This window comes from Seriola dumerili, unplaced genomic scaffold (genome assembly GCF_002260705.1).
Source record: "Seriola dumerili isolate Sdu_G_001 unplaced genomic scaffold, Sdu_1.0 BDQW01000321.1, whole genome shotgun sequence".
NCBI lineage: Eukaryota > Metazoa > Chordata > Actinopteri > Carangiformes > Carangidae > Seriola > Seriola dumerili.
Window position 1 is genome coordinate 3,824,642 of NW_019174576.1, and position 27,523 is coordinate 3,852,164.

Consider the following 27,523-nt stretch of genomic DNA (forward strand, 5'->3'; position numbering starts at 1 on the left):
TGTCCACTAACCAAAGTTAACTTTAAACCTTTGCTCACACATTTGACCAGAAAACTCTGTCCCAGAGGTTCCGTTCAGTGTCTCAACAGGCCTGACGCGCACAACACTTTTGTCCTCAGAAAATAGAAATAACATCTCTTTGTACTCAAACTTGACAGAGACTTTGCTAACATCTATAGTCCATGTGTCACTCTCATGTCATGTAGCAGGGTATTGAGCTGCCTATACGCTTAGCAGAGTAAACTCTCCCTGGCAACAGCTTGACTGCTGTCAGTCAGTTTGCTCTGTCTGAGCTTCCTTGTTGGTCATGATTCCAACCATCCCTGACCAGTTCACATCCAACTTTACAGCTCCTTACGACGCCCACACATCCAGCTATGCTACTTTAAAAACATCCTCCCTATCCAATCCTAACGAATCAGAGCAACCATTCTCTGCTCTAGGCCACAACCACGCACCTCTGACAGTGAGCTGAGTGGAAATGTGTTGTGTCTGGTGACATTATTCCACGTGGTGGACTCATCATGCTCTGCTTCCTGAGGTTCAAGTCAGGGGAATATCATGCCAACAGTGATAAGGTATAGGTGTATTTTTGGGAATGCTGGGAATGTTAGTGTGGGCTTACAATGTTTTGACTTCAGCAGGATAATACTTCATGATGACATGACAGGGATTAGAGGAGGAAGCAGAGAATAACAGTGGAGGAGTGACAGAAAGTGGAAAGAGTCATGTTGGAGCTTGTAGCAGAGGATGTGTCGTTAAGCTAAATGCGACTCATTACACAACGTAGCAGGTGCTGTTGAATTAGGCCTCTCTCAATCGGCTGCCTCTCCCTCCTTCTAGCCGCGTTTCCTGCTTTTTGACATTCACATGCTGCAGTTCAAACACAAAGGCGCTGGCAGCCTAGCAGGCTTCGTTACTGAAGGGCACAATGCGTACAAGCAAGTGCTTCTGTGTGTCGTCATGCACATGCCGGCATATTTGTGCATGTGACAACACATTCCACATCCTGCACTGACCCTTTACATTCCTGTCTCCAGTGGCCCTGAAAACAGGTCTGCACCACCTCCATTTGGCATGTCCTCCTCTGTCCTGCTTGCGCTGCTCATCTCCTGCCCGTTCCCTCCTCACCTCAACCTCATTTTACCTCATATCTAAGCATACACACTGCATATATGAATATATGAGAGAGAGCAATAATACTTAGAGCAGCAAAAAATTTGTCAATAAATCAATTGGTCAACCGGCAGAAAATTAAACAGCAACTATTTTGATTATCAATTAATTGTTGAAGTGAATTTTCAAGCAAAAATACCAAACATCGTCTTATTCCACTTTCTCATTTGTAAAGATTTTATGCTGTTGTTTCTCATGTGTGAAGTGGTTTAAGTCATTTTCTAAGCAAAACTGCCAAACATTTGACAGCACCAGCTTCCTAAGTGAATATTTGCTGTTTTTCATGTACATGTTTACTCACTGCTCCATGTCTGTCCCAACATGAGGCGAAAGCTACCATAGGCACACACAAACATAAAGGATTAGTGTGTTGAGTATGTGTGTATATGATGGAGGGACCAGGTTTGTGTGTCCCTTTACAGAACTGTACCTCAAGTGTGATCAGGGAAACGTCACACGCTGTGAGACTGTGAATAAAGGATCAGACGTGCGATTTCTGTAGCATTCAGCAGTAATAGAGCCTTGTGTGACTTCAACAGCTTTGACAAACATACCAGTCGCTGCCTGCAGCTCTGCAGGCCTGTCTTTGACACCTAGCAGCCCCGTGTGCCTTGCTTCTCAATCTGTTTTTTAAAGTTTGTGTGAAAGCACCACAAATGTTCCTCACATGCTAATAGCAAGACTCATAGAACTTATAAATATCAACAGAGAGCTGGCCTTTTCACAGCACAATCTTTTACAGCAGTAACATCAGTAGGAAAAAAATCCATTTCTTCTTTTCCTCCATTGTGCTCTAAAATGATAAAACTTACAGTACCTCCTCTTTCTCATTGTCTGTATAATGCTTGCACTGTACTGACACATGCTCTGTGTTTTTGCCCAGCAGCAGCGTGGCTTGATGCATTTGAAAAGCATGCCGCAGATGCACCAAAGTCAGGGAGCCAAAGTGGGTCAGTGTGTTGAGCTGAGCAGTGAGGGATGTGACAGCCCATTAAGCTGTGCCCTCTTCTTCTTCCCTTTGGTGCATGTACACACACACACACACACACACACACACACATACACGCACGCACGCACACACACACGCGCACACACTTGACTTTGTAGGCTACAGCTCTGAACAGTGTGAATGCTCTTAGTGTGTGTGTGTGTGTGTGTGTGTGTGTGTGTGTGTTATCTTTTGGGCAAATTATCTTTCCACGACAAAAGTACTGTAGTACTAGGTGAAACCTCCTGAAGAAGAGTCTTACTTCTAACTTTGGTTATATCTTTAGTGAAGCCTGTTCATCACCCGAGAGCTAGTCAGAGGTGCTTCAGTAATGCTATGCCAGCACAGGCTAGAATTAGGTTCTCACTTATCCTGGGCTCTAGTCAAGAGAACACTATTGATCTGGAGATGAGAGTGGACGGGCTGATCACACACCCTCTCTAATAACCTGCACATACACACAGTAACACAGCATGTGGCTGCATGTCACAGCAGTTCGATATTCACCGCTTTCACCCAGCAGGTTGGCTGTTCAAGCAGAGATTGGTGTCACTGCCTGCAGAGGGACAATGGTATGTGTATCTGTGTGTTGTTGTTGAGGGAACATGACTAACAGCCCCTTCACACCATCACTTAACATGCCGCTGATGTTCAGATCCTTCAGAAGGTCAATAAGTGGAGAGAGGCAGCTCCATGACAGTGTGGACCAGCAGGTGTGGGAAAGAGAGAACACCTAGTGTCACTGCAGGAAGAGCTGAGGAAAACCAAAGAAACTGCCACAACTCTACATGCACAAACACTTAACTCTGTACAGAAATGCCATGTGCTCCTTTAGCTGAAATTTTATTAACCAGTGTTTACCCATGTCTGTCCAACTGTCCTTCCTAGAACAAGGTGTCTTAGTTTTAATTCTCTCACATAGAGCAGGTTCATAATATTGAGGAATCCCATTTTTCGCCAACATAGCTTACACCACATGTTGGTGTCCCTGTTGCTTAGTGAATGAGGCCTCTATACCTCTATGTCCCCAGTACAGTCATCTTTCCCGACAAGAGGCCTGCGTATATCCGATTTATCACACACACAACCTGATGCAAAACGAGAAGAAAATAGTTTATCGGTGCCATATCATTTCACAGTAAAAGCAAAATCAATAGGTAATGAACCCAGTGACACACACTACACAAGACTTTCTCCAGCCTGCCACTGAACCAACTGTGTCCTACCTTCTAACACACTGAGCCATCAGTTCATGAATATTTAGGCCTGTCTGTTGCTGGAAGTAAGCATGATCTAGTGTGCAAACAGAGCGTCCAAGGGCAGAGTACGCCTTAAAAAGCAAGAGATGAAGCACAAAAAGTGTTCAGCTAAATATCTGTACAATGTCTGAGAATGTGATAAAATCAAATGTAATGTCTTTATCAAAGATGCCTTTACTTCTACAACCATGTCGGTTTTCTATGTAGGTGACATGACTTTCTCAGTAGTGAAAACAGTTATATTATATTTATGTGTATATCATATATAGTCAAAGCTTTATTCTCCACTTTCACAGCAAACAATTCAAATTTAAACAGACAATAAAAAACAGTCTCGAGATCTGTCAGCTGAATGAACATTGTGATTAAGTGCAGGTCAGCTGATTCTTATTCTGCTCAGATGATAACAATATCCAAAAGATGATGATGCATGTTAAGTAGACACGTTATTAAAGCACACTCACACCACTGAACCTAGTTTAGTCGATCTATCTACCCTGTTTGTGAAATTCCACTAGTTCTAAATCAGTGTTGTAGCAGCAGCTTGCACCGTGGGGTGTGATTATGCTTTTTTTAGATACACTTGCCTCTCTCTCTCTCTTTCTCTTCTTCTCCCTCGATCCCCACAGCTCTCTGGGTTGATAATTAGAGCTCAGGCTTTACAGACAGGCTGTTCAGGCCTGTCCCTGCTTCTGTCTTTTCTCCTGGCACATCCCCCAGTGACACAGACACACTTTGAATGTACTACTCTCACAGACCTAACCGTAGACCTACAGTCAACACTAGCCCAGCCCGAGCCTACAGCTTGAAGCAGCCTTTAAAATTAATAAATATTAAAAAAAAAAATTAATAATAATTAAGACACAGGCCCAAGTAGTCTTGATAACAGTATCTGGTTATCCAGAGGCTACAGTGCCAAGCTTGTGAGTAGTGGCATGTGGCAGGGCCCCAGGGCAGCAGGCTGTCACGTGTGGGCAGAGCACTGGCCTACAGTTTGTGTGTAGGTCTATATCTGTGTGCATGCCAGCTTCAGCCTGATTTGTGGTCCAAATGGGAGCAGGCAGGCAGCCCAGCCCAAGTTCAACTCTGCTGCTGAAGCCCGAGTGATTTGAGCATGGTGACAGATGACTGGGAGGAAAAAAAGGGGAAGGAAGGGGGGAGGAAGTGGAGGAAGTGTAGAGCTGGCAGCAGCGCTGATGTCTGTAGTCATTCCCTGCATGGACTATTAACAAGGAAAGGGCCGGCTAACAATACAGTGCAACAGAGCAGTAAGTCAGAGCACTACTGTTTAGAGGAAACTGATATGATCTCTATGTCTTCCTCTATGAGTCTCTGAGGATTGGCACAAGTCAAAACCACAGCAGGAAAACCTCCTTATGGAGGCTGGGCAAACACCCATTCAGGCTGAAAGTGACACTGCATGCCAGACCTATGGGGAAAACCATCATGATGTTACAGATAAGACAACATATTCTGAGTGTGTGAATGTGTGTGTGCAGATATGTAAGCTCCCAACTTGATGTTACGGATAAGACAACATATTCTGAGTGCATGAATGTGTGTGTGCGGATATGTAAGCACTCAACTTGAAAGCATCAAAATGAAATCAAGTGATTATTTTGTGAAATGGGTCGCTCATAGTGCTAAACCCACTGAGAAAAAAACAAACATGTAGCACTACGCAGCTTTTTCCGCTTAATCACAATTTTTATTTCAATGACCTAATGTCAATTCTTATTTCTTAAATTTCCAAGATCACGCATTTTCACAGTAAACATGTACATCTGTAGGGATAGATATCGTTCAAAGATTTTTTGATATATCTGTACCGACCTTGACTTTGATTATGACTCTTGACAATACAGTCCAAATTTTCTTTTTACTTTAGTTTTATTTTTAACACACTCAAACGTGTTATTGTAATCACCAGTATCCTTAGATGCTGGCCCAAGCATGCTGCATGCTTATTGGCCGACTGATGCGGATGATGTGATTTACTCATTTACTACGAAATTTGGTATCGAATGACATTTTTTGATCCTTGATAGCATCAAACCAATTAATGTACAGAAGTTCAATACCCAGCCCTATACATCATGTCTTGGTAACTTCAGTTAGGGCTGCATGACATGTAAAATGTCTAGTTTGTGGGAATTAAGTTATTATAAACTACATATACATATAGTGTAGACGACTGGTGGCTATACGAGCTGCTTTCTGTGACTGTGCTCAAAGTGATCACTGCTGATTGATTCACTAAGAACCGTATGTCCACTGACAGGACAAATACTGTAAAAGCTTGCTGAACTTTAAGGTTGAAATGCATACTCCACATGCAAGTTTGTTTTGACCTGAAAGTTGAGATTTTCAAAAGATTAGAGTGATTAAGAATGTGTCCCTTAATGCATAGAAGTCATTTCAGTAAATGGTAGTAAATATGATGCATACTATAGAAAAAAACAATTTTCTATTTTTTGTCTCAACCTCAAATGAAACACAGTATTTTTGAATTACAAGGACAATAAACATTTGTATATTAAGCTATAGGCCTTCACGACCAAGAAAGAAAGAACAGATTGTAGCACACAGTAGATTATCAAAATGGTGAAACACATTCAAAATCTAGACCCCCAAAATCTGTGAAATGTCAGGTGTGGTTAGTTCGTGGTGATGGTTGGTTAGCAATAAGTTTTAGTATCAAATTGATACATACTGTAACTGCTGATGCTCAGTCATTTGAGTGTCTTGTCCTCCACTATATTTTCAATAAACACAGGTCATCTAAATTACTACAAAGTGACAAGAGTAGAGGGAGTGGTGAATGTGTCAGAATAGTGGTTACACAAGTATTGGTAACATAATAACGCAGTAGCCTAAATGAATGGACAACTTGTAGCACTTGACACGCTTGGCACGTAACATCTTGACTACCTCCAGCTAGCATTCTTTAACTAAAGTCATTACACAAAATGTTTGAGGGAAGTCCAACACTGACTGTTAATTGTGGCCATTAAAGTTAGAATATACATGAATGCCAATACAGGATTAACTGAGTCAACTCTTGTATGTCGCAAAGTCTGTTTTCTGTCCACACTGCTTTGAGTCAGCACTGTTAATACATTATCTCAAATTTTGGTCACAGCAGATTAGTACTGGGTTTTTCCTGACTTTTCTCAAAGGACACATGCTCTAAGGCAGCACATTTTTAGCACCCTAGAAAGTTTAGTGGAACAATAAAAACACAAAACTGAAGAAGCGTCACTGATGTGTTGAAACCACAGAAAATAAGTGACGCTACCATGTTGCTAATGCAAGGGCAACACTTCCTGTAGTTGCTTATAGTTGGTAGACAAACTTACCTTGGACATTTTGTCAATTTTTCTGTTAGTGAATTCATTTTATACACTGAACTGTTAGTGAAGAGCTGCAGCCACTTAGAATGGTTTAGATAAACATTAAACTTCCCACACGGCTGCTGTTGCTTGTGCTGCTGCTGCTAGGTTTGTAAGAATTTAAATGGGACTCAGTTCTGAATCAAATGGTGACCCTAAAATTGAAATCTAATCAAATCATACATTTCCTGAGATTCCCACCTACTATTTGTCCTCCAGGTCTACAAATCATATTTTTCATTCAACAACTGACACCCAATATTGCATTTTTAAAGATTTTTTTTACTAATTTCCATCCAGTTTTGGAGGTTTGAGAGTCACACTATAAAAAAGGTCAACCTTATAGTAATTTCTTTTGCATATCAGCTGTAGTTTATATGTGCAAGCCAAATGTGTATGTGTGTGTCCTTTGTCTGCATTAGAGCATCATCATGAACACATCTTCACTCTTTCTGAGTTAAAGCCACTGCATATCAATAGGACTTTTCCAAACAGAGGGTGTGTGACCAAAACATTCTTATCTCCATCTCTGTCTGCTGCTCAAAATATGATTCTTTCACCTTCACATTGATAGTACCACAAACAAAGACAGACACACAGCATTTCCTGGATTCGGTTTGGCCTCGAGGCTTTTGAGTGAGCCAGACTTACAAAAGACGGCATGCTGCAACCTGACAAACTGTACCATTATTTGACAGCGAAAAAACACACACACACACACACACACACACACACACACGCACGCACGCACGCACGCACGCACACAGTCCTTGTACAAAAATACCTTCTTTCTAGAAGTGACAAACTCTGTATATTCAGGTACAGGAAACTGGCTCAAGTCAAAACTAATCAACAAACCCTTGACTGTAAACAAACCCTATTTTTTTGACCCCAGCCATCTAGCTGGAGGCTTGTTTGCTTGTAGGCCTTCCCAAATGAAACCCCAAAGGGTTCAATGTTAAATAAATTTTAAAAATGTGTGTATTTATTTCATAGGGGCATTTTATATCATGTCATGCTTTATTTAATGATGTCTCTTTTCATTACAATTTCAAAATAACTTAAATCATTTCACAAAACCATTGATTCATTTATATATTTTACATAATTTATTTGATTATTCATTCTATAATTATTTGTTGATTTACTATTGAACTCTGGGGCTGCATAAAATGTTAATCTTGTAGTCAAGCTTGGACTGAAATACAACATTTTAAGAGGTACTTAGTAAGTAGTAGTAGAAGTAGGAGATTAGAGACATTTGAGGACTGGCTTTGTATTGTAACTCCATCTTTCTTTTTCTTAAAAGTACAACCTCTCAAATCATACTTCTCCCACATACACCACTAAAATCTACAGGGCATCTCCTATCTTTGTAACAATGAGCTCATCCTCCTCCAACAAGTTTTTCTGTCCTCTTTTAGGTTGACCTACTCTGCTCAGATATTTGACCCAAAAGAGCAAAGCACCAGCCAATACTGAAACACACACTCTGTAGTGTCTTCAAAAGGTAACCATGCTGTAGGCTAGCTATTGTTAGTCTTATATCCTGTGTGAATATGTGGTGAATATAACTGTGTGTTCCTGTGCCGAGTATTTAGTTGTAAGATTAGTTTTGATCCAAAATCCTAGTCACTTTGAACTTGCTTAACTAGGCAAGACTGAGGTAACAGGCCTCCCATACAGCTTAACATATGCTCACACACACACACACACACACTCACACATCCATACCGACACCCACACAGAGCTGCACGCATGACTTCCCCTAACATGGCATTGCCCTGTCTTCAGGGCCTGATTAAACTGCCAATTACAAGGTAAAACACAAAGGGAGTGCTACTGAGAAGAAAAAGCAGAGTTAGAATTGACTGGGAAAGGAACAAGAGAAAGAACAAGTGTGTGATCAAAGTGTGTCCAACACTTGTGTTCAGCACAAGAGCAAGAATGAGAGCCAAAGCTACATGGACACCAAAACCTGGACAAAGAGGTACATGAACTACACACACCCAAACACACAGTTGTTTGCTCTGAGAGCTCACTAGGTCAGAGGTCACATGGACATGGCACCCGCACATTCAGAGGTCAAGGGAAAAACAAGAGCGATACAGGGGGAGAATAAGCATAAGAAGTAGGCAGAGAAAGAAACAACCAGGCAGAAGAGGCAACAAGAGAGGAAAAGATGAAAAAGGGCACAGGAGAAACAACAACAAAAAGTGATGAAAACAGGCAGACATGTTTCACCCAATTTGGCCATGGCTGCTTCTCTTACTAATATGGCGAGTACTTACTATTCCCATCTGATAGCAGCTATGAAAGATTGATTCTTTCATCTTTCTCTCACAAGGCAGAACAATGTTACACTGTGTGCTTCTTCCAGCTAGTGTGTGCGTGCGTTTGAGAGAGAGGGAGGGAAACTGAGCCTGCATCAAATGGAAGAGGAGCAACAGCTGAGACTGGAGAAACAGCTGTATCTCTTCAACGCCTGCACTGCTCCCCTCCCCCTCATCCCCTCTCTCCCTGAATGAGCCCCTCACACCCCTTTTCTGATCCTCCTCTCCCACAGAGCAGCGTGGCCAGAGGCTACACTGTCTGTGCGCGCACACACACACACGCGCACACACACACACACACACACACACACACACACACACACACACACACACACACACACACACACACACACAAATTACAAAACGTACCGAGTTACACAGACACTACTGGTTCGATCCTCAGTTCTCCTCTCAGAGGACAAGTACAGACAGGATGCATGTGCTACTAAACATTCATCTATTGACTAAAAATAGGAAAGACATTGTTTCCAGCGGCAATATCGCCCTCCCTCTTCTCTTCCCAAATCCTTCCAACCCTCCCAGTTTTATCAGATTCTGACTATAAGACAAAAGGAAGCCAGATAAACATTCAGATTATCCATTCACACACAAAGCAGAATCCAACATAGGCTTGTCCATCAAGTCTTTCTATGTACTTGTCATTAAGTAAGTTGCTGGTCTTTTACATGCACTGAGCTTGTTTGATACAGTAATAACAGTCACATGATCTCTGAGGGAGTTTCTTGCCACTTATTTTCACAGAACGAACATGTTCAAATTGCCCATACAAGATCTAAACAGAAATTCAGAATATTCATGAATACTGTAAATATTTGCTTTAGCAGGAAGCCTTTAAAACTCCAACTATTAATGTGTGGTGGGAGGAAATAAATTAATTTATTAAAGTTGCATGCAGTTGAATGCTATATTATGAAGGACGGTGTAACAAAGTACCATAAAGTTAAAAGGTACTCAATTACACTTTCTTCAAACAGTGATGATTCAAAAGGAAATACACACTCACATTTACATTGAAAAATGGTGCAGATGAAATGAATACAACGCTTGACAGTTGTAATGTAAAATGTGAAACTGCAGGCATGTGAGTGCAAGTCTCTGTCTACATGTCAAGACTCGACCTGTGGGAGACCTGACAAAAGGCGACAGGAAACAGGTTGTCTCAGTCACACACAGGTCTAAATGGAGTCCTTAAGATGACACAGAGAATACATCTGCTTAAGAAATGAATCATCACCTTTCATTCATCATAGAGGCGCTGGACAGTAAAAAGGAAGGCAAAGAGCAGAACAGGTGGTGAGGATAAAGCCTTATATTCATAGTGTTCTTAAGGCAAAAAGCCCACTGCATACTGTGTGCCTGACACTGACGTCTGATGTGGAGGAAAGAGTACAAAAGAAAATGTTGGGAGAAGAAGAAACAAAAGGAAGATGAAACAAAAGGAGGAGAGAGGTGTAATCATTTTTGTCTGTATCTGATCTATTGTCTTTGGCAGGGTTCAAGACCAAGTTCACAAGTTTCCATGACATAACCAAGGCTCAGCTCTCAGTTTAGTTCCCAAGCCAAAACACAGAGGTTTCGACAGATCGATGAGGCTGTGTTGAGACCACAGAGACTGATACAGACTGGTGGATCAGGACAATATGCAAGGGAAGTGGAAGGGTGCGGCATCTGTATGTTTACATTCAGCTGGGCCAGTGGGGGGGGATTATGACCTGGTCCTCATTCTGTATCTGCTGAACAACAATGGCAAAATAGTCCCAACACCCATTTCACTCAAAACACCTGAGCGCACGCGCACACACAGACACACACACACACACACACACACACACACACAATGGTCCAGTGTAGTAAGAGCAGCAATCATGCAACTTATTGTTCAGGCACATTTTAAATGCTGTTGAATCTGACTGTCCAAACCAGAGAATAAAGTTTACGATTGGAAACACACACACTTTGTAGTTACTTATTTGGTTACACTCAGTTAAAAACCAATTCAGTCTAATAGAAAACCCCTGCATAAAACTTAATATTTTGACCACCATGTTTTTAAATCAGTGAGGGAAAACCAGGGCTTTCATTCCTTATCTAGCCCAGCTAAGCATTTTGTCAACAATCACATCCAGATTAATGATTCTAATATTCATGTTTTTGTTACTAAGATATAGCCTAAGTTGTACAGCTGCACAATTAATCAAGGTATGACTGAAATCACAATATGGCCGAGTGCAATATACAAATTGCAGAATCTGCAAAGAAAATCGGAGGATAGTGGTAAAGTGTGTCACAACATTGTTGTGCATTGTTAGCACCATAAGCATTGTGGTGCTACAGAGATGCCCCGGCCTACAACTCATATTCTCCAGACGCAAAGGAACATGTTTGTTTGGTAATTATCATTTCTATATTTTTTCAATGAAAATGAAATGCAGAAATAACCATTCCAACAGAAATTGCATATCAGCATATAAGCATATCTGCCAAAATAATCGCAATATGATTTTTTTTTTTTCATATCGTGCAGCCCTACTAAGTTGCAAATCATAAAATCTCAAGGCAGTTGCCATTCTTGCCATAAAAGCAAACCATTGTTGGCTTGTTTTGCACTCTGCATTTGGTCCTCTAATGAAACTTCCGCTAGTGAGAATATTCAGTATATGCAGGGAAAATGTCACATGACACAGAAGTCAAAGAACCAGCCTGAAAGTGTCAGGTGGAGCAAGACCCTCGTAGCTGGCATTCTGCATGCCTTAAAGGCGTGGCCCTTGTCCCTGAACTCACCTTTGACCCCTGACCTCATGAACCCAAACGCCTACAACCTGACACACCAACCTTGGCTAACATTAGTTGAGTGAGCTGAGCGGATGTTGACTTTAAAATACATAGATTTAAAAAAAAAAAAAAAAAAGATACACACATGCATAGACATGGATGCAAATGCACACAGATGAAAAGACATGCAAGATAACCATCCAGGAGGTGGACAAGCAGGAATTAGAGTAAAGCCAGTTCGCTGAGACATTCCCATTTTGTCTTGAGCCAGCATAACAAATAGCCAGACTACAACCTGCTCGGTACACAGCCATGTTTCCACTTTGATAGGATCTGTTTAGAGTCAGAGGGAGCGAATGGTGGACTTCAGGGACAAAGCTTTAGGAGAAGAAGATCTAATTTTGCATATATCTGAAGTATTGAAAGCCTCTCTCAAATAGTAGAGGCAAACAGGCACTCTACATTTGTAATCCCTGTTATTTTCATCTGGTCCCACCTGATAAGATTCCAACTGATGAAGGATAACTGCAATTTAAAAAGGCAATATTTTGCAGATGAAGAAGGCCACATCAGCAAAAACTAGATGGACATTTAAACACAACTTCATAACACACACACTCACAGCTGCATTATAAGATAACATTTTTGCAAGTCAACCTAATGCTGAATTCAGTAGAGTAAAAAGAGCAGCCAAACTCAAAAGCATGTTAGGAAAGAGCTAAAAGTATCATAATTACATCAAATTCAATATTTTTATGTCAATGCTCTGGTTAGACTTCTACTGCCTATCTCCAGAAATGCATTTATAATAAATAATATCAAATCCTGTCTCCAGCTGCATGTTCAAGACAGTAAGGACCAACAGCAGCTAAAGTTATTCGGCAGAGTGGATGGCAGTGAGAGAGCAATTATAACTGATAAGGTCAGAGGAGATCTGCCGCTTGAGATCCGTTATGGCTCAGCACGGCTCCGTACAACCATGACCTGTTTACAAGAAGGGCTTGATATCACTCTTAAATACTATTTGAGTAACCAATCTGTGTCGCGCACACCAAGTATTAAACACTGTCATATACCAAAGGGTGGCACAAAATTGAGGGTTGGTTAAGGTAATATACTATATCAACACATTGGTAGGGATACTGCCCAATAGACAATAATTAGACAGAATGAAACTTAGGCAGCCATAACAGGACAAAAATAGCATCAGTCCCGCTCACAACAAGAAAGCAAAGTGAAAAAGAAAGTGAGAGCAAAGAAACACAAAGAAGAAGCAAGGAACTAGAGAGGGGAGAGGGACAAGGGAGACAAAGTTGTGCAGCAGTCCCCTCGTTGTGTAGCCCTTCATGTGTGAGTCAGTCTCTTTAGTGGTTAAATTCAGGCTAAAATGTCCTCAAAACTCCAGGCCTCCTGCCACTGCTCAGCCTACTGCGGCATGTGTTTAACAGGGTTTGTGTCTCTTTGTGAGAGAGATTCAGGCATCAGTCACGAGTGACCCTCTATGTACAGTCTCCATATCAACACTGTTTGTGTTTGACTGCTCTTGGTGGTGGCTACTTCCCCTACACAAGAGCTGTGATTACAACACAGCAGGAACCACATGGCAAATACACTCATAACAATAAGAAGAGGCACTTTTGCACTACTTCCTCTAATGGTGTTCTGTGTACAACAAAAAAGGCACGTTGCTCAATCTACACGGTGAAGTAGTGCCTGCCACTGAGATTTGAGTTTAACACTGTCACAAATTATCCTTGTCTTTTATCTCCTTCTCACACAGTCATGGACACAGTCAGCTAGTCAGGTGCTAGCCAAGCTCACATCTACAACACCCACTTCAACCAACTGCCAGCAAGATTAGAAACACCTAATATATAAAAAGTCTTTATCAAGCACACATTATATGCAACATTATTATCAGTGTTTCAACACAACTTGTCAAGCTCAGGGACGTTTTATATTACTCCAAGTAGTATTAGAGAAAGCTTTATGGAGTCGATACAGATTACTAACTTTGAATTTCTTCTTGTAGTGACAGAGCCAAGGCTGGGAAGGCATCAGAGGAAGAATGTGACGACATGTGACTTCGCAGTTCCATCTGTGCTTTATGGATGTGCCAGACGCACGCATAAAGTTACCCTGGCAACTGAGCAACAGCACTGTTTGGAGGTCACAGAGAAAAAGCTTGATGCAGACTAAAACGCTTCTAGAATATGTACAGGACCCAGAGGGAGGCTACAAGATAACTGCTTCTAGGAACATTTTGCATAAACTGTGCAGTGAACATGATGTATTGGAGAGCAGACAAACATAACCTGAGAAACACCAGGGGCTGAACCTGACGACGCAAAAGCCCTATAGTGTTTTATCCCTTTCTCTTATAAACACACAGCTCCGATTCTGAGAGGGGAGTTTCATTTCACACACACAGATGTAATCTCTAACTAATCACATTTGCAGGCCTTGGACAGAGCAGCTACACCACAGTACTGAACAGATGGGCTCACGTACACAAGGCATCTCTGGGATTAGCCTGGCCCGGAAGGTGGAGGTGGTATGTACAGTTACCGAGGGACATTCTCTGAAAAGTTGCTGGTGCTCAAATGCCTTTGAGATGAGTCTTATCCAAGTAGGTGTAATCATTCAGAGACAGAAAAACTGGAATTGCATCTATGAACATAAATCATCTGAATGATTTTTCTCCCTCTAAATACAACATGACCACATGTTTTGATTAAGAACTTTTGGCTTACACACTTGAAAAGACAAAGAATTTAGCAGTAGATGATTATGTGTTATACGCAAAGTATTGTAATTGAGAATAAAAACAGTGCTCTAACTGAGTGAGCTTCAGCAAAACCTCCAGGTGCTCACACTGTTTCTGTTGGCAAGCAACAGTTACTCAACATGACGTTTTTGTTTAGAGTCAGGAAGAGAAACTAAGAACAGGATAAACCCAAAAATACACAATTATAATTCAATGCAGCATTTGTAAATAGGCATACAGATGGGGCTTGTGTTGCTTAAGACGCACAGTGCAAATGTGCATTATGGATATAATACTGAATCAACCATATTTTATTGGATTAAAACCTAAGCCCTAGTACTAAGACTACTTGGGTAAACATTTCAGATGTACCCTTTACACCTACTGACCAATGTCCTGCAGACTAAACTTTCTCTGATAATTTATAACAACTAGAAGTATTCTCCTTTGGTTCAGCCTGAATCAGATGAAGTAAAAACCAAAAGGAATTCCAAACAGATTCTTTCTCTGACATGTGGAGGACTGAAGACCTCCGACATTTGGAAAGAATTAGGTTTCATCTCCTATTTTGGGATAAACTTTAACTGTAGTATTATCTGACCACTCAATCAAACAATGCTTTCAGAACTGGTATGACTGCAATTGTGAAGACTATCTAATGAATAAATACGTTCTGCATCTATTTAACTAATCAAAGAAGACTGCTGAAGCCAAATGAGATTGTTTGTGCCTTTCCTGCAAAACACTACACCGCAGCACTGTAAAAGCACGCAAGTCATGAGTCTGAACCAGTGACCTCTGGGTCATATGTTAAGTGTTGAGAACAGCAGCTCCACACAGCCATACTAAATATCGATATGGAACATTCCTTAGACCCCTTTAAAATGGGGTGAGAGGGGCGTGCAACAGCAACGTCACACAGGACATTGACAATGAATGTGTTAGATGGGAGGTTTGAGCAGAGGGAGGCTTTGTTTAAGAAAAAAGGCGGACTAATAATGAAGGGCGTGAATTCAGCCTTAAATTAATTCTGCTTGACAGCGGATAGAACTGCCGTACTCACTCATGTGTGAGTGGGTTAGTTCTATTATCTACAGATAACCTACCAGGGCATGTTTGCAGATATTCCTGGGTTCACAAATTAACATGCAACTGTGACCACAGTTACAGGACCATTCACAGATCCATTTGTCAGGAAATGGTCAACATAGCTTCATCTCAGCTGTGATAGAACAACTAAGATACCTCCTAAAGTTTGAAAAATGTTAGGTCTGTATATTAATTCTGAACCATATTCTGGCGTGTATGGTTTAGAATTACAGGAAATTGAAGGCTATCACTTATTTAAAGTGATATTAATGATCGACAAATTAGATTACATTAATGCAGGTAGAGAGTTATGTAGAATAGACTGTTGACTGCTGTTAGTGAAATGTGAAAGGCTTATTTAAGAAACTGAACTTGGGAGGATACTCTCTTTTTCATGCTCTGAAAGTTCCCCTCATTTAAATATTTTTAGGGAGAAAACTGATGGTCACCAGACCCAAAACATAACCTCATGACTCGTCTGTTGTAGCTTTTCTGCAACCAAGACGTGCTACGGCTGAGACAAGATAGACTATGACTGTATACTGTATTGTTCGTGGGTGAACCCACGCCACACCCAAAGCACTCCCCGGAGGTTAACTGTGCAGGGGGTTCACCGCCAATGAGCTATCCTGAGCAGAGCGCCTGCAGTAGGTATGGTTGCTAAATGAGCTCTGCTGGGCTAACAGCAAAAATTGGTCGACACAAAGTCCCCCGTCTCCCTAAACAGAAGCAAACTGTGTAGCGACTATAGTAAACAAAGTAAGACTGCACAGGAGAAATCACAAAACGCTAACTCACTGACTAACCTCACTCTTTTCTTAACGGTTTCCATATTAGCATGTCTTAACTCACGCTAGCTTGAAACGTTAGCTTGGTAAGGGAGCGCATGATTTATTACTAGCATTATATCAAACTCCTCGGTGCTGCTTCTTGGTGTGTGGTGGGGCGACTGTGTCTTCACGTGGGTGGAGGAGGAAAATAAAATAATGGCTACAATAAACTACTGCACCCAGCTACAGATAGTCTGCATTGCAAGAACCGGACCAGTCCCGGTGTTTGCACGCCTCCGTGTCCCCTCCTCTTGATGGATGCCGATTTACTCTGATAAGGGAGCATCCTGCCCATAAAAACAAACACACCCAAACCGTTCGTGGGGCTTAATGTTACGTTAGCTAACTATATCGACGACTGGGGAGGGATTTTCTAAATGATGTCGCAAACGATAACAAACTTTGCCTTATATTGTCCAGTAACTCACCGAAGTGCGCGGTATTCTTCTTTCTTCTCCTGATATTCCAGTGGGTACATCAGAATACAGCAGACAGCTAACAGTTTTTAGGCTAACGCTCAGGACACGACGATGCGCTTAGCAACAGCTGTCCTCTGTTTTGAATGAGGGCTGAGGAGACGCACGGCTAACGGGCGGAGCTTCCAGCGAGCGAGCGGACCAGCTTGCCCATCATCTACAGCAGCCCGGCTTAGTTCAGTTCTTTATAAATAGACACATTTTGTCTCTGTCAACAGTATTTTCAATTTCTTAATACAGTGTCGATTCAAATCTGGATAAATAGGACTCGCAGACCCCCGGTCTTGTGTAGAGGGAAAAAGCGCCCTGAGATTTGAAACGGGCGCAAAGTTCATGTCTTCGATTCTGACTCCCTCTTGTGGTCCAACCATCGTCTTATCCACACAAGCTCTCGTGATTGCGAAAGTGTCCAGTATTATGTACAAGTGTTTTCTAGGCAAAATCCCACCTAATAATGTCAAAATGATGTTCGCCTGTTATAATCACATTTTGCTCATCACTGATATAGTCGACTTCTCCAGAGCTTCACATTTTAAGGCAGCAGTGCAATTTTCCACTAGTTTGTCAATTACTATGAAGTTTTGTTGAAAGAAAATAATATCACATATTGTGTTCTAATAGCAGCATACTCCATACTAACTAGAAGGACACTCAAATTCATAGTAAATGATCTGGATCTGCCCCAAAACGTAATATGTTCTTCTCTGGCACATGCCCAATCCCTCCACCAACTTCAGTGCAAATCGGTTCAGTACTTGTGTAATCAGTGCAATCCTGCTGACAAATAAACAAGCCAACATAAACAGACACAGGTGAAAGCACAAACTCCATGGTGGAGGTAATAACACACACACAGTACCGTTTGAAGGATGCACATGATGATATGAGATTTCAAACTGCCCTTTAAACCTAGAGCTTGGGCCTAAACATTTCTTTATCAAAGACCATCGACAAAAGCATAACTAATAACCAACTTTTGTATCCGAGTCAATATTCATTTTATTGTTTTTACATTTATTGTACACATTTCTCTGAAATCTACTAATAGAAATGGTCAGGTTAACACTGCTCCCTGAATGTCAGTCTACAGACTGTAATGAGGTTGCACACATCCATTTGACCATTCTGCTTTTAAACAACAGATCATCTCTGACCTTTGAACCCCAAGACCAGGTTTTGTTTGTATACACATATACTTGTTCACTCAAACAAACTGACTAAACACATGTGCATCAAAATCAAAACAATGATAATATGATAAAGTGTCACATTCACTCTGCAAATTTGAGCTGCCTTTCTTTCTCTAAACCATGCAGTTCCCTCGCTCGATTCTTCAGCTCCTCTGCTTTCTTCTCATCCTTCTCTGTACCATCCCCCAGTTTGTACATGCGACTTGCATTTGCGCAGCCCCATACATGTCCCAGCTCACAAGCCCTGTTAGCATACTTCAAAGCTAGAGTCATATCTGGTGCCAGCCCTTTGGAATTGCCCTCAATGAACAAAGCACTGAGGTTAAAGCATGACGGAGCAAAGCCACCAGCACAGGCCTTCTCATAGTACTGCCGAGCAGCCGTTAGGTCAGGTCCCCCGTCCATAGCTCGTCCATCATGGGCTAACAGACCAACGTTATGGCAGGCATCTACAGACTTCTTTCCTCCGGTGTTGCAGGAGCGCATAAAGCAGGAGTAGGCTGTTTTCAGACACTCGGTCACTCCACCTGGTGGAAATATTTAGGAGATTAACAGAGGTGTATATGCAGACCTTTATGCATTTTATGAAGATAAGTAATGTAGAAGGTATTCAAATCCCTCCCTGATGCAGTCACGATTTTATGTAAGCAAAAGTACACTAAAATGTACCTAAGTATCAAAATTAAAAGTATAAATTTAAAGAATTAAATTAAACTATTGTTGTGTTCACATTTAAACAATATTCTGATTTTTTTTACTACATTATTATTATCATTATTAATATTAAACAGCGAATATTTGCATTTTGCTTGTAAAACTTTATCTCTCACTGTGATCAGTAACATACATTGTACTTTGCTTACATTATAGCATACAAGCAAAGTATCAGTAGTTTCAACCTGTTGTCAACATCTAGAATTTCGTCCCAAACACCAGAGAGGGTAAAAAAAAAAAGAGAGCAATAAGCCACATTGCAAAGGTAAGCCACATTACCTTTTCCTGTGACATGGTACGCGCCCAGTTTATAGCAGCTCTCTCCATGTCCATGTGTTTCACAGTTATGTTTGAGCACTTGTGCTGCATTCTCATAGTTTTTTTTCACCCCTTCCAAGTAGTCCGCGAGCCTTTGGCACCCTAAGAAAAACATGATGGAAACACAATGAGGGAAATATAACTAACACAAATCAAACATTTTAGTTTGCATTTCGAGCTGAGCTTAAGCAGCACCACTGATGTGAACAGTAGAAGTATGTTACCTTCAGGATCCTTCTCTTTGTAGCACTGGAAGCTGTACTCCACTCCCAGATTGTCCAAAAACTGCTTCACTTCATTTTCATCTTTAAAGTTTACAAGTCCAGCCATATTTCAGCTTGCACTTCTGCGTTTTAATTTTACAACAATCACATGTGTTGGAGACTTAGCTCCCACCACATCCACTGCTACTTGTGACCTTGGTGAACGAGTTAACAAGCGATGTTACAAAAGCCTTTTTTTTTTTTTACATAAACAACACAATTGAATAGAGCTGATTACCGTTAATCGTTAAGTTCTCATAAAAAACAACTACAGCTGGTCATGTAGTAGATTTCCATTGAAAGAAACGGAGAACAGCATGTTCATATGTGTTCCTAGTTTAATAACCTTCCTTAACAGGCTTCCGTAGTCCAGCCCCCTTCCTAATGTACTTCCAGTGCTGTGACCTTTATTTACGGTTTGTCTAGTCTAGTCAAAAATAGACCTAGCAGCTCCCCGTGAAAACTATATCCCTCACTCGGTACCTGAATTCAGAGCTTCGGTAGTCGCAGTGATTAGTCAATATCTTTTTTTAAACATGAATTCCGCCTTTGCAGACTGCTGTCTTCATGTTTGCACGGAGAGCGATTTCCCACAACGGAAGCAACAACAAGTGAGCTAGCTAGCTGGTTCGCCGCTAACGCTGGTCGGTGATAGATTAACATAACATCAGGCTCCCAGACAGGTGAACACTGCAAACTGAAGCGGCTTAAAACGGAGCCGCTCGACGGCTAGCTACTTTAGCGGTAGTTTTTCGTGGTGAAAAAAGACACCAGTCTCGATTGCATAAGCTAATACTAGAGTGATTTTTTTTAAAGCCATGACCATGGCCTGCAGTTCCCTAAGCACGGTAAGCTTCGGTTTGCCTTCAGGTGACATCTTTTTAAGTGCTCATGTTATTACTGGAAATTGCACAACAATAAATGATGTTGATTAACTGCATCTACATTATCAAACATCATCTTTGTGTTTTCAGGATGAGGCATCTCCAGCGGCTCTGACAGACCTGTGCCTGACCTATGTGAGCCAGAATCTGGAGTTTTTCTGTGTGAAGCGCCCTGACGGCTCCCTGTGCTTCAGAGAGGCTGTTCTCTTCCCACAGGAGCTAGCAGACCAGCTGCTGGCCAAGATGGCCACAGAAGGTAAACCTTGACCTCACAGGACACTCCTGAGCAGACAACAACCACCACAAGATCTATGCTCCAGCTTTTTGCTTTTAATTTTTACGTGTGGAACTGTCAGATATCAACCTGAACTATCATCTTGATGAAAATAAAAATTTCCCAATTTATATACATCTCCTGAGTGTCTTTTGACAGATTATATACCCTTCTAAGAAAAGGGGGGGGGGAGTGTGAAATCTGTGAGCGACTTAACCTAATGGTATGTTGTCACCTAAACTAACAGCCTAGATAAACAGATGCACTATTGTGCAAAGCTCAGTCCTGTTGAGTCCTGCATGGACCCAAAGATAAACTTTAACACAAGCTCATTATGGTACAGGTCTGCTGAATGACAGCACAGTGGGTGTATTTCGGAACTGCGAATACCTGCGTCTGAGACGAGCCTGCATCCGTACGGCGCGTATCTCTGCAGAGGCCTTCCAGAAAGCTCTGTGCCCTCACAGACTGTTGGAGCTGGATGCTGCCAGGGTCAATGCAGACCTCACTATTCATGATATTCTACAGGGACTGGCCACCAATAAATACTGTCAGGTAAAGTGAGAGTATGTTAACTTGTGTTAGTTAACCACCCTTTCCTCACACTATAATGAAATAAAATAAAATTGTTTTGTTTTGCTTTTCTCCAACACCCTGCAGGAGTCCCTCCAGCGACTTGGCTTAACAGGTCTCACCATGTCCTCTCTGGAGGAACCGATCCGGTATCGCTTCAGCTCCCTCCAGGGCCTTCGCTCTCTCTCTCTAGCCAATGTAGACTTCTATGACTCTGGGCTAGTTGACGTGTGTTCCCTGCCTCGACTGGAGAGCCTTGATCTATCCAACACCTCAATCACCAACCTCAGTCCGCTGCTTGGCCTGAAGGAGCGGCTGCGCTCGCTAACACTGCACCAGCTGAAGAGGCTGGAGATGAGTACTGCCCAGCTGCTGGGAGTCATACACCAGCTGGATGTATTGCAGGTTAGTCGAAGGGTGGAGCTGAGTGTTGAGTGTTGCGCTGTGTGCTATTGCTTATTGTTAAACTTGTTTCTATTTTTGTTATTACGCTTTGAGAAGAACGCTATCTCTTGCTTGTTTGTTTGCAGCACCTGGACATCAGTGATGATAAACAGTTTACCTCTGATGTAGCTCGTCAGCTGCTTGGACAGCCAGGGATCCTGCCTGCTCTTGTTTCCCTGGATGTGTCAGGGAGGAAACAGGTGTGTGTGTGTGTGTGTTTGTGTCTGTGTGATTGTATTTGTATTTGTATTGGTCGGTGAGTGTTTCAACTAGATTGTAAAGAAAGCATACAGGCTACCGAGTCAAGTTGTCAATTCTTACACATGTAAATGTTGCAGGTTACAGATGCAGCTGTTACAGCATTTGTGAAGGAGAGACCAGGGATGACCTTTGTGGGACTTCTGGCCACAGAAGCTGGTTTTTCTGACTTCCTCTCAGGAGAAGGAAATCTAAAGGTAGTATAGATGTGTACGTTAACACATTAACTGTGCTTAGAAATTTAGGTTGGCTAAACTGTGTTTTGTGTGAGCAGGTAACAGGAGAAGCCAATGAGACCCAGATCTGTGAGGCACTACGGCGCTACAGTGAGAGGGAAGGCTTTGTGAGGGAAGCTCTGTTTCATCTGTTCAGTCTGACACATGTCATGGAGAAACCAAGGCCTGACATCCTTAAGGTGAACATGATTTTACTTGGAAATTTTGTATTTTTTCTCATTTCATTAACACAGTTTCTTTTGCTTCATGTCTAAGAAAACAGTGTAGATTATTATGAAATAAAGTTATATCATGCTTAAGAAATGTAAATCTGAATAGCGATTGCAGCTCAGGACCACTGTTTTTTCTGATAAGTGATGGAGCCACATTTCCTCTTCCAGAGTATTATGGCAAAGCCCTACAACCCTACTCCAATTCTGTACACTTCAAGTTCCTGAATAATCTCACTTAGCACAGTATTACAACATAGCTTCCTTTTTTTCTTCCTTCTTTTCCCAGTTGGTAGTTTTGGGTATGAAGAATCACCCTGCCACTCTGAATGTTCAGCTGGCAGCAAGTGCCTGTGTGTTCAACCTGACAAAGCAGGACCTGGCAGCAGGGATGCCAGTCCGACTGTTGAGTACCGTCACTCAGCTCTTACTGGAGGCCATGAGGACTTTCCCCAACCACCAACAGGTAGTTTCATGTCTGCACTGCTGTCTTGGTGGCGTACGTCCTTCATACCATATCAGTCACAATTTTTGAGCTACATAGACATGAGAATATTTTTGTGTACACATTTTACTGCCTGTAGAACAAACAGGACTCTGAAAGCGTTGTTCAGGTTTTGAACTGATGTCCACTTTGTTTCCCGTGTCTGCAGCTGCAGAAGAACTGCCTGCTGTCCCTGTGCAGTGACCGCATTTTGCAGGAGGTTCCGTTCAACAGGTGTGAAATACACATTTTACAATAGTATTTTTAATATTATTTTAATAGGTAGATATAGGGTATCCTTCAAATGGTTACAAAGTCATTTAAAAAGAACTAAGTATAAAAGACATAAAGAGTTAAGGTGTGTCAGCGGAAGCAAAGCAGGAAACCAAAACATAAAAAGATTGACTGCTCATAATGTAGCAGTTTCTCTGCTGTGTTTACAGTAGACATGTTTTGCTCTGTCTCTCTGTTTTCAAGGTTTGAAGCAGCCAAACTAGTGATGCAGTGGCTCTGCAACCATGAAGACCAGAACATGCAGAGGATGGCTGTGGCTATCATTTCCATACTGGCTGCTAAGGTTCAGTATATGTTGTCTTGTATTAATATCACGTATGTTGTTGTTAATGAATTCTTTGCACATTTGTAGGGCTTAAACTTTTTACTGTTTGCTTTTTCAAGTTGTCCACAGAACAAACGGCTCAATTGGGAGCAGAACTGTTCATAGTGAAGGTAAGAAGCTCATCTCAGCTGTGTTCTCTCCCACTGTTACTAATTTACCAAAAAAGGCAAATTTTTATTGCAAATATTCCCTCTCTACCGCGCAGCAACTGCTCCACATTGTGCGTCAGAAGGCTACTCAGGGCGTGGTGGATGCCACCCTCAAATTTACACTGAGCGCGCTCTGGAACCTCACGGATGAATCGCCAACAACCTGCCGCCATTTTATTGAGAACCAGGGGCTGGACCTGTTTATTACAGTTCTAGAGGTACACAGAAATGTCCACATGTACCTATAAATACACAAAAACAGCTAAGAGCAGATAACCATACTAGCTAATCATCACACTCAAGCATGTGTTGCTCTGAATAAGGATGTATGTCTTTAGCACAGGTTGACTCACTGTTGTTTTGTTCCCACCCCCACCCCCCAACCCCCATCCACTTCCACCACACTCTCTGCAGTCCTTCCCCAATGAGTCTTCTATTCAGCAGAAGGTTCTTGGTCTGCTGGTGAGTTCACTGCTCTGTAATTACCCTTTAGAGAAAGTGAATGTTGAATAAATTTACAATATTAAGACATTATCGTTCCCCTTTCACCTTTTGTTGTGTAGAATAACATAGCGGAGGTCGGAGAGCTGCACGGAGAGCTGATGGTGCAGGGGTTCCTGGACCACATCAGCACTCTGCTGCACAGCCCAGAGGTGGAGGTCAGCTACTTCGCCGCAGGAATCCTTGCACACCTGACATCACGAGGAGAGGAAGCCTGGACGCTCAGCCCCAATCTTCGATCCTCGCTGTTAGAGCAACTGGTAGGAATGAGCAAAACTACTCATAACTGCACATAAATACTGTACACACTTATTTCGGAAAGTTGGTTTGAGTTTTATACATGTCTTTGTCTCTCTAGCATGCTGTCATTATGAAGTGGCCCCCACCAGATTGTGAAATGGTGGCCTACAGGTGAGCTGCAGCTTCTCTCTATAATAATAAAAAAGAATGAACACAATTACACAGAGGCAAGTAGGCCCATACCTTACTCAGGTGTGTCACTAGAAAGTTTTTTTCTTGCTCTCTAGAGACCAGAATAGACTTTTATAGCTCATGTGAAAGAATGATGATTTCAAGCTTTGACAGAATTCGAAAGATCCAATTGAAGAAAGCACCTTGAAAAGCAAATCCATAAAATAAATCCTATGTGCACAAACGCGACATATCATATTCTCTCATTCTGTAGGTCATTTAACCCCTTCTTTCCCCTGCTGGAGTGCTTTCACACGCCTGGTGTTCAGCTGTGGGCAGCATGGGCCATGCAGCATGTCTGCAGCAAGAACGGTGAGACACAGATACGTACACCTACAAAACCAAGTGTTATGTTTCGTTATGTTAACCCAGCCACTGACTCACCTACCCAAACCGCTCACAGATGCGATTGTGTGTTAACCCTTATGTCTGCAGCCGCTCGCTACTGCAGCATGTTGTTGGAGGAGGGTGGCCTGCAGCAGCTGGAGCACGTTCATACACACCCACAGACCCACAGAGACGTCAAACTGCTGGCTGAGAGTATTCTGGACAGCCTGCAGCGCCACAGAGCCCGCACCGGCCAGCCTGCACACACACACACAAGTCGCCGCCCACCACCACCACCACCACCACCACCACAATAACCTCACCAAGGTAAAGACACAGACTACTTGTGATTTGCATCCGAGTCTCACACTGGCTGGAGATTTTTCATTCTTTTACATTTTTTTTCTCTTTCAGAACATAAGGCCCCCTGACCAGGAAGAGGACATTAGAATGGGCCGCACCACCACTAAAGGGGATTTTGTATGTGTGCGTGAGTGTCTGTGGTCTGCATATCTCACGCACAAACACACTTGATCAAGGATCCCCAGAAAGTCTACTTTAAAGGACAAAGACTACGCAATTCTTTGCACACACACACACACACACACACACACACACACACACACACTCACACTCACACACTAACATTATTTATTTTCTTTGTGTTTGTTTCAAGGCAGGAATATTTCTGTGTGCTAATGTTGTGATGAAAAATTGAATTATGATAAGCTGTTGGTCAGTTAAGCTCAAATCTCAACATGAGGTTTGTGTTTGTGCTCACTCTCGTCAGTGTGACTTTGGCATCATGATGATTCTCCTACCAAAAAACATGTCAGTGCACACATACAAATCTCAGTTTGTGATTGAACCCTCAGAAGTTCACTCTCCAGCCCCCATATGTTACAGAGGCCTCTGGTTGTCTGAATTGGTTGATTAGCTCATTAAATATACGCATGATGCTGCTGTGAGCTCAAGCATGCTGGAGTTTGTCTGAATGCTTGTACTGTTCATTTTAGGACTGCCTGCTTGTTTGTTTATAGCAGTGTTTTGTTCACTGAAGCCCACGCCTCTGGGTCTGCAATACTACTGTTGCTCTCCTATTCATTTAGACTTTTATCAGCTAATGCCTTTGATTTGATGTGACAGGACATTTGCTGAGGGTGTGTTCAGTGGTTCAAATGTTACAGACATTAAAGATGAAAACCTAAATTTTAGAGAAGTTATATCTCTTTAAGCACCAGTGCTTTTTCTTTTCTAAACATTTGGCAGCCCTAAATCAGCCATATCAGTGGCAAAGCCAGCAGTGCTGTAAATCAGAAAACCCAGAGTGGGATTCACGATTAGTTGAAATTATGTCTGGTTAAGTGCAAATGTCCTTTCTGGACACAAATGGCAATAATGATGTGGTCAGTATAATCATGATGGATGTACAATTGTGTATTGAGTCACAGCTGTTTCCTCTTTAAGAAACTTGTGTATATATTGGTATGTTCGCTGTGCATCCCAACACGTCCAGGTGTCTAAAAGACAGTGACAGCACTTCGCTGTGAGCATGTGTATGTACGTCTGTACAAGTATCTGCATCTTAAAGAGTGTATGTAATTTGTACATAATAGAAAATGCGAGAGGAATATTAATTGTTCAGGACTGGTTGAACTGGTTGCATGGAAATTATTCTATTGTATGTTCCATTGTGTGTTTTGTCTTTTTCAGTTTATCTGATTAAGAAATACTTAAAGAACAAACGAGGGAGAAATGGAGAAGAAGCAGTGTTTATCCAGGAGTGAGTAGAGGGTGCTTTTGGAAATATTCAAGAGTATCTCTTTTCTGAAACCACTAATGTGTCATTAGTGTCCTCCAGGATGCCATTTTACCAGGTACACTTCTGTTGTCCAGAGAAGATACCATGTCACCTGTAACAGCTGACCCTGATGCCAACACTCCCCTCCTGCAGCTCTCATTAAGGCCCCGTCACCATTCTCTATGCAATCAAAAGTAACGTTACTTTTACAAACCGACCGTGACGACACTTCAGCTGGAATAACAATGACAGGTCCCAAGACTTGTATAGAAATACCTGTTTATGAAAATAAATGTAATATATTGGGCTACAAATGGTACTGGGAAATAGCTGTTAACAAAAGAGACATCTCCTCATCTTCTGAGTGAATTATGGCCTTGTTTTTCTGTAAATTCATTGATGATGAGCTTGCAAATTTTTTGCATGTCCCAAGCTGACCTCATTAGTTTCAACATGGGCAAAGAGATGACACAGAACTTGTTTTTGTTCTTTTCTGTTGCTTCTTCTGATACGTTGGATTGTTTAGTTGAGCCCCTGAACATCTCCCGGGATGAAAGCCAGTTTGTTTTTTAACAAGAATTTAATTCAGATGGAAAATGCAAAATGTCAAGATACTGTATGTCTGCTATGACTGTGCCATGTTGCTGCTGAGAGTCACGTTTTCAAGTTTGGAAAAATAAAGAATGTACATTCCCATAAACTGGA

At 41.9% G+C, this 27,523-nt stretch overlaps 3 protein-coding genes across 5 annotated transcripts in view; 1 reads left to right on the forward strand and 2 right to left on the reverse strand.

The window, feature by feature from the left end:
* Positions 1-17,158, reverse strand: part of ralgps2 (Ral GEF with PH domain and SH3 binding motif 2) — a 65,824-nt gene extending 48,666 nt beyond the window's left edge. For all 3 annotated transcript variants that reach the window (XM_022759220.1, XM_022759219.1, XM_022759218.1), the window contains exon 1: positions 17,056-17,158. The gene's annotated coding sequence lies outside the window, so the exon portion shown is untranslated. The remainder of the gene's footprint in view (positions 1-17,055) is intronic.
* A 925-nt stretch (positions 17,159-18,083) lies between these two features.
* Positions 18,084-19,918, reverse strand: LOC111231927 (cytochrome c oxidase assembly factor 7). The gene is made up of 3 exons (XM_022759205.1): positions 19,550-19,918; positions 19,287-19,427; positions 18,084-18,820 (listed from the first exon to the last, which is right to left on the reverse strand). Exons 1-3 carry the CDS (start codon positions 19,653-19,655, stop codon positions 18,375-18,377), a joined length of 693 nt encoding a protein of 230 aa, XP_022614926.1. The 5' UTR covers positions 19,656-19,918; the 3' UTR covers positions 18,084-18,374.
* A 37-nt stretch (positions 19,919-19,955) lies between these two features.
* Positions 19,956-27,521, forward strand: zyg11b (zyg-11 family member B, cell cycle regulator). The gene is made up of 18 exons (XM_022759203.1): positions 19,956-20,436; positions 20,563-20,728; positions 21,090-21,301; positions 21,407-21,724; positions 21,850-21,963; positions 22,102-22,218; positions 22,296-22,436; positions 22,756-22,932; positions 23,120-23,184; positions 23,428-23,527; positions 23,629-23,679; positions 23,775-23,936; positions 24,133-24,180; positions 24,282-24,479; positions 24,578-24,630; positions 24,905-25,002; positions 25,126-25,344; positions 25,432-27,521. The coding sequence occupies exons 1-17, from the start codon at positions 20,407-20,409 to the stop codon at positions 25,332-25,334; spliced, it is 2,259 nt and encodes a 752-aa protein (XP_022614924.1). The 5' UTR covers positions 19,956-20,406; the 3' UTR covers positions 25,335-25,344; positions 25,432-27,521.
* Positions 27,522-27,523: the final 2 nt, after the last annotated feature.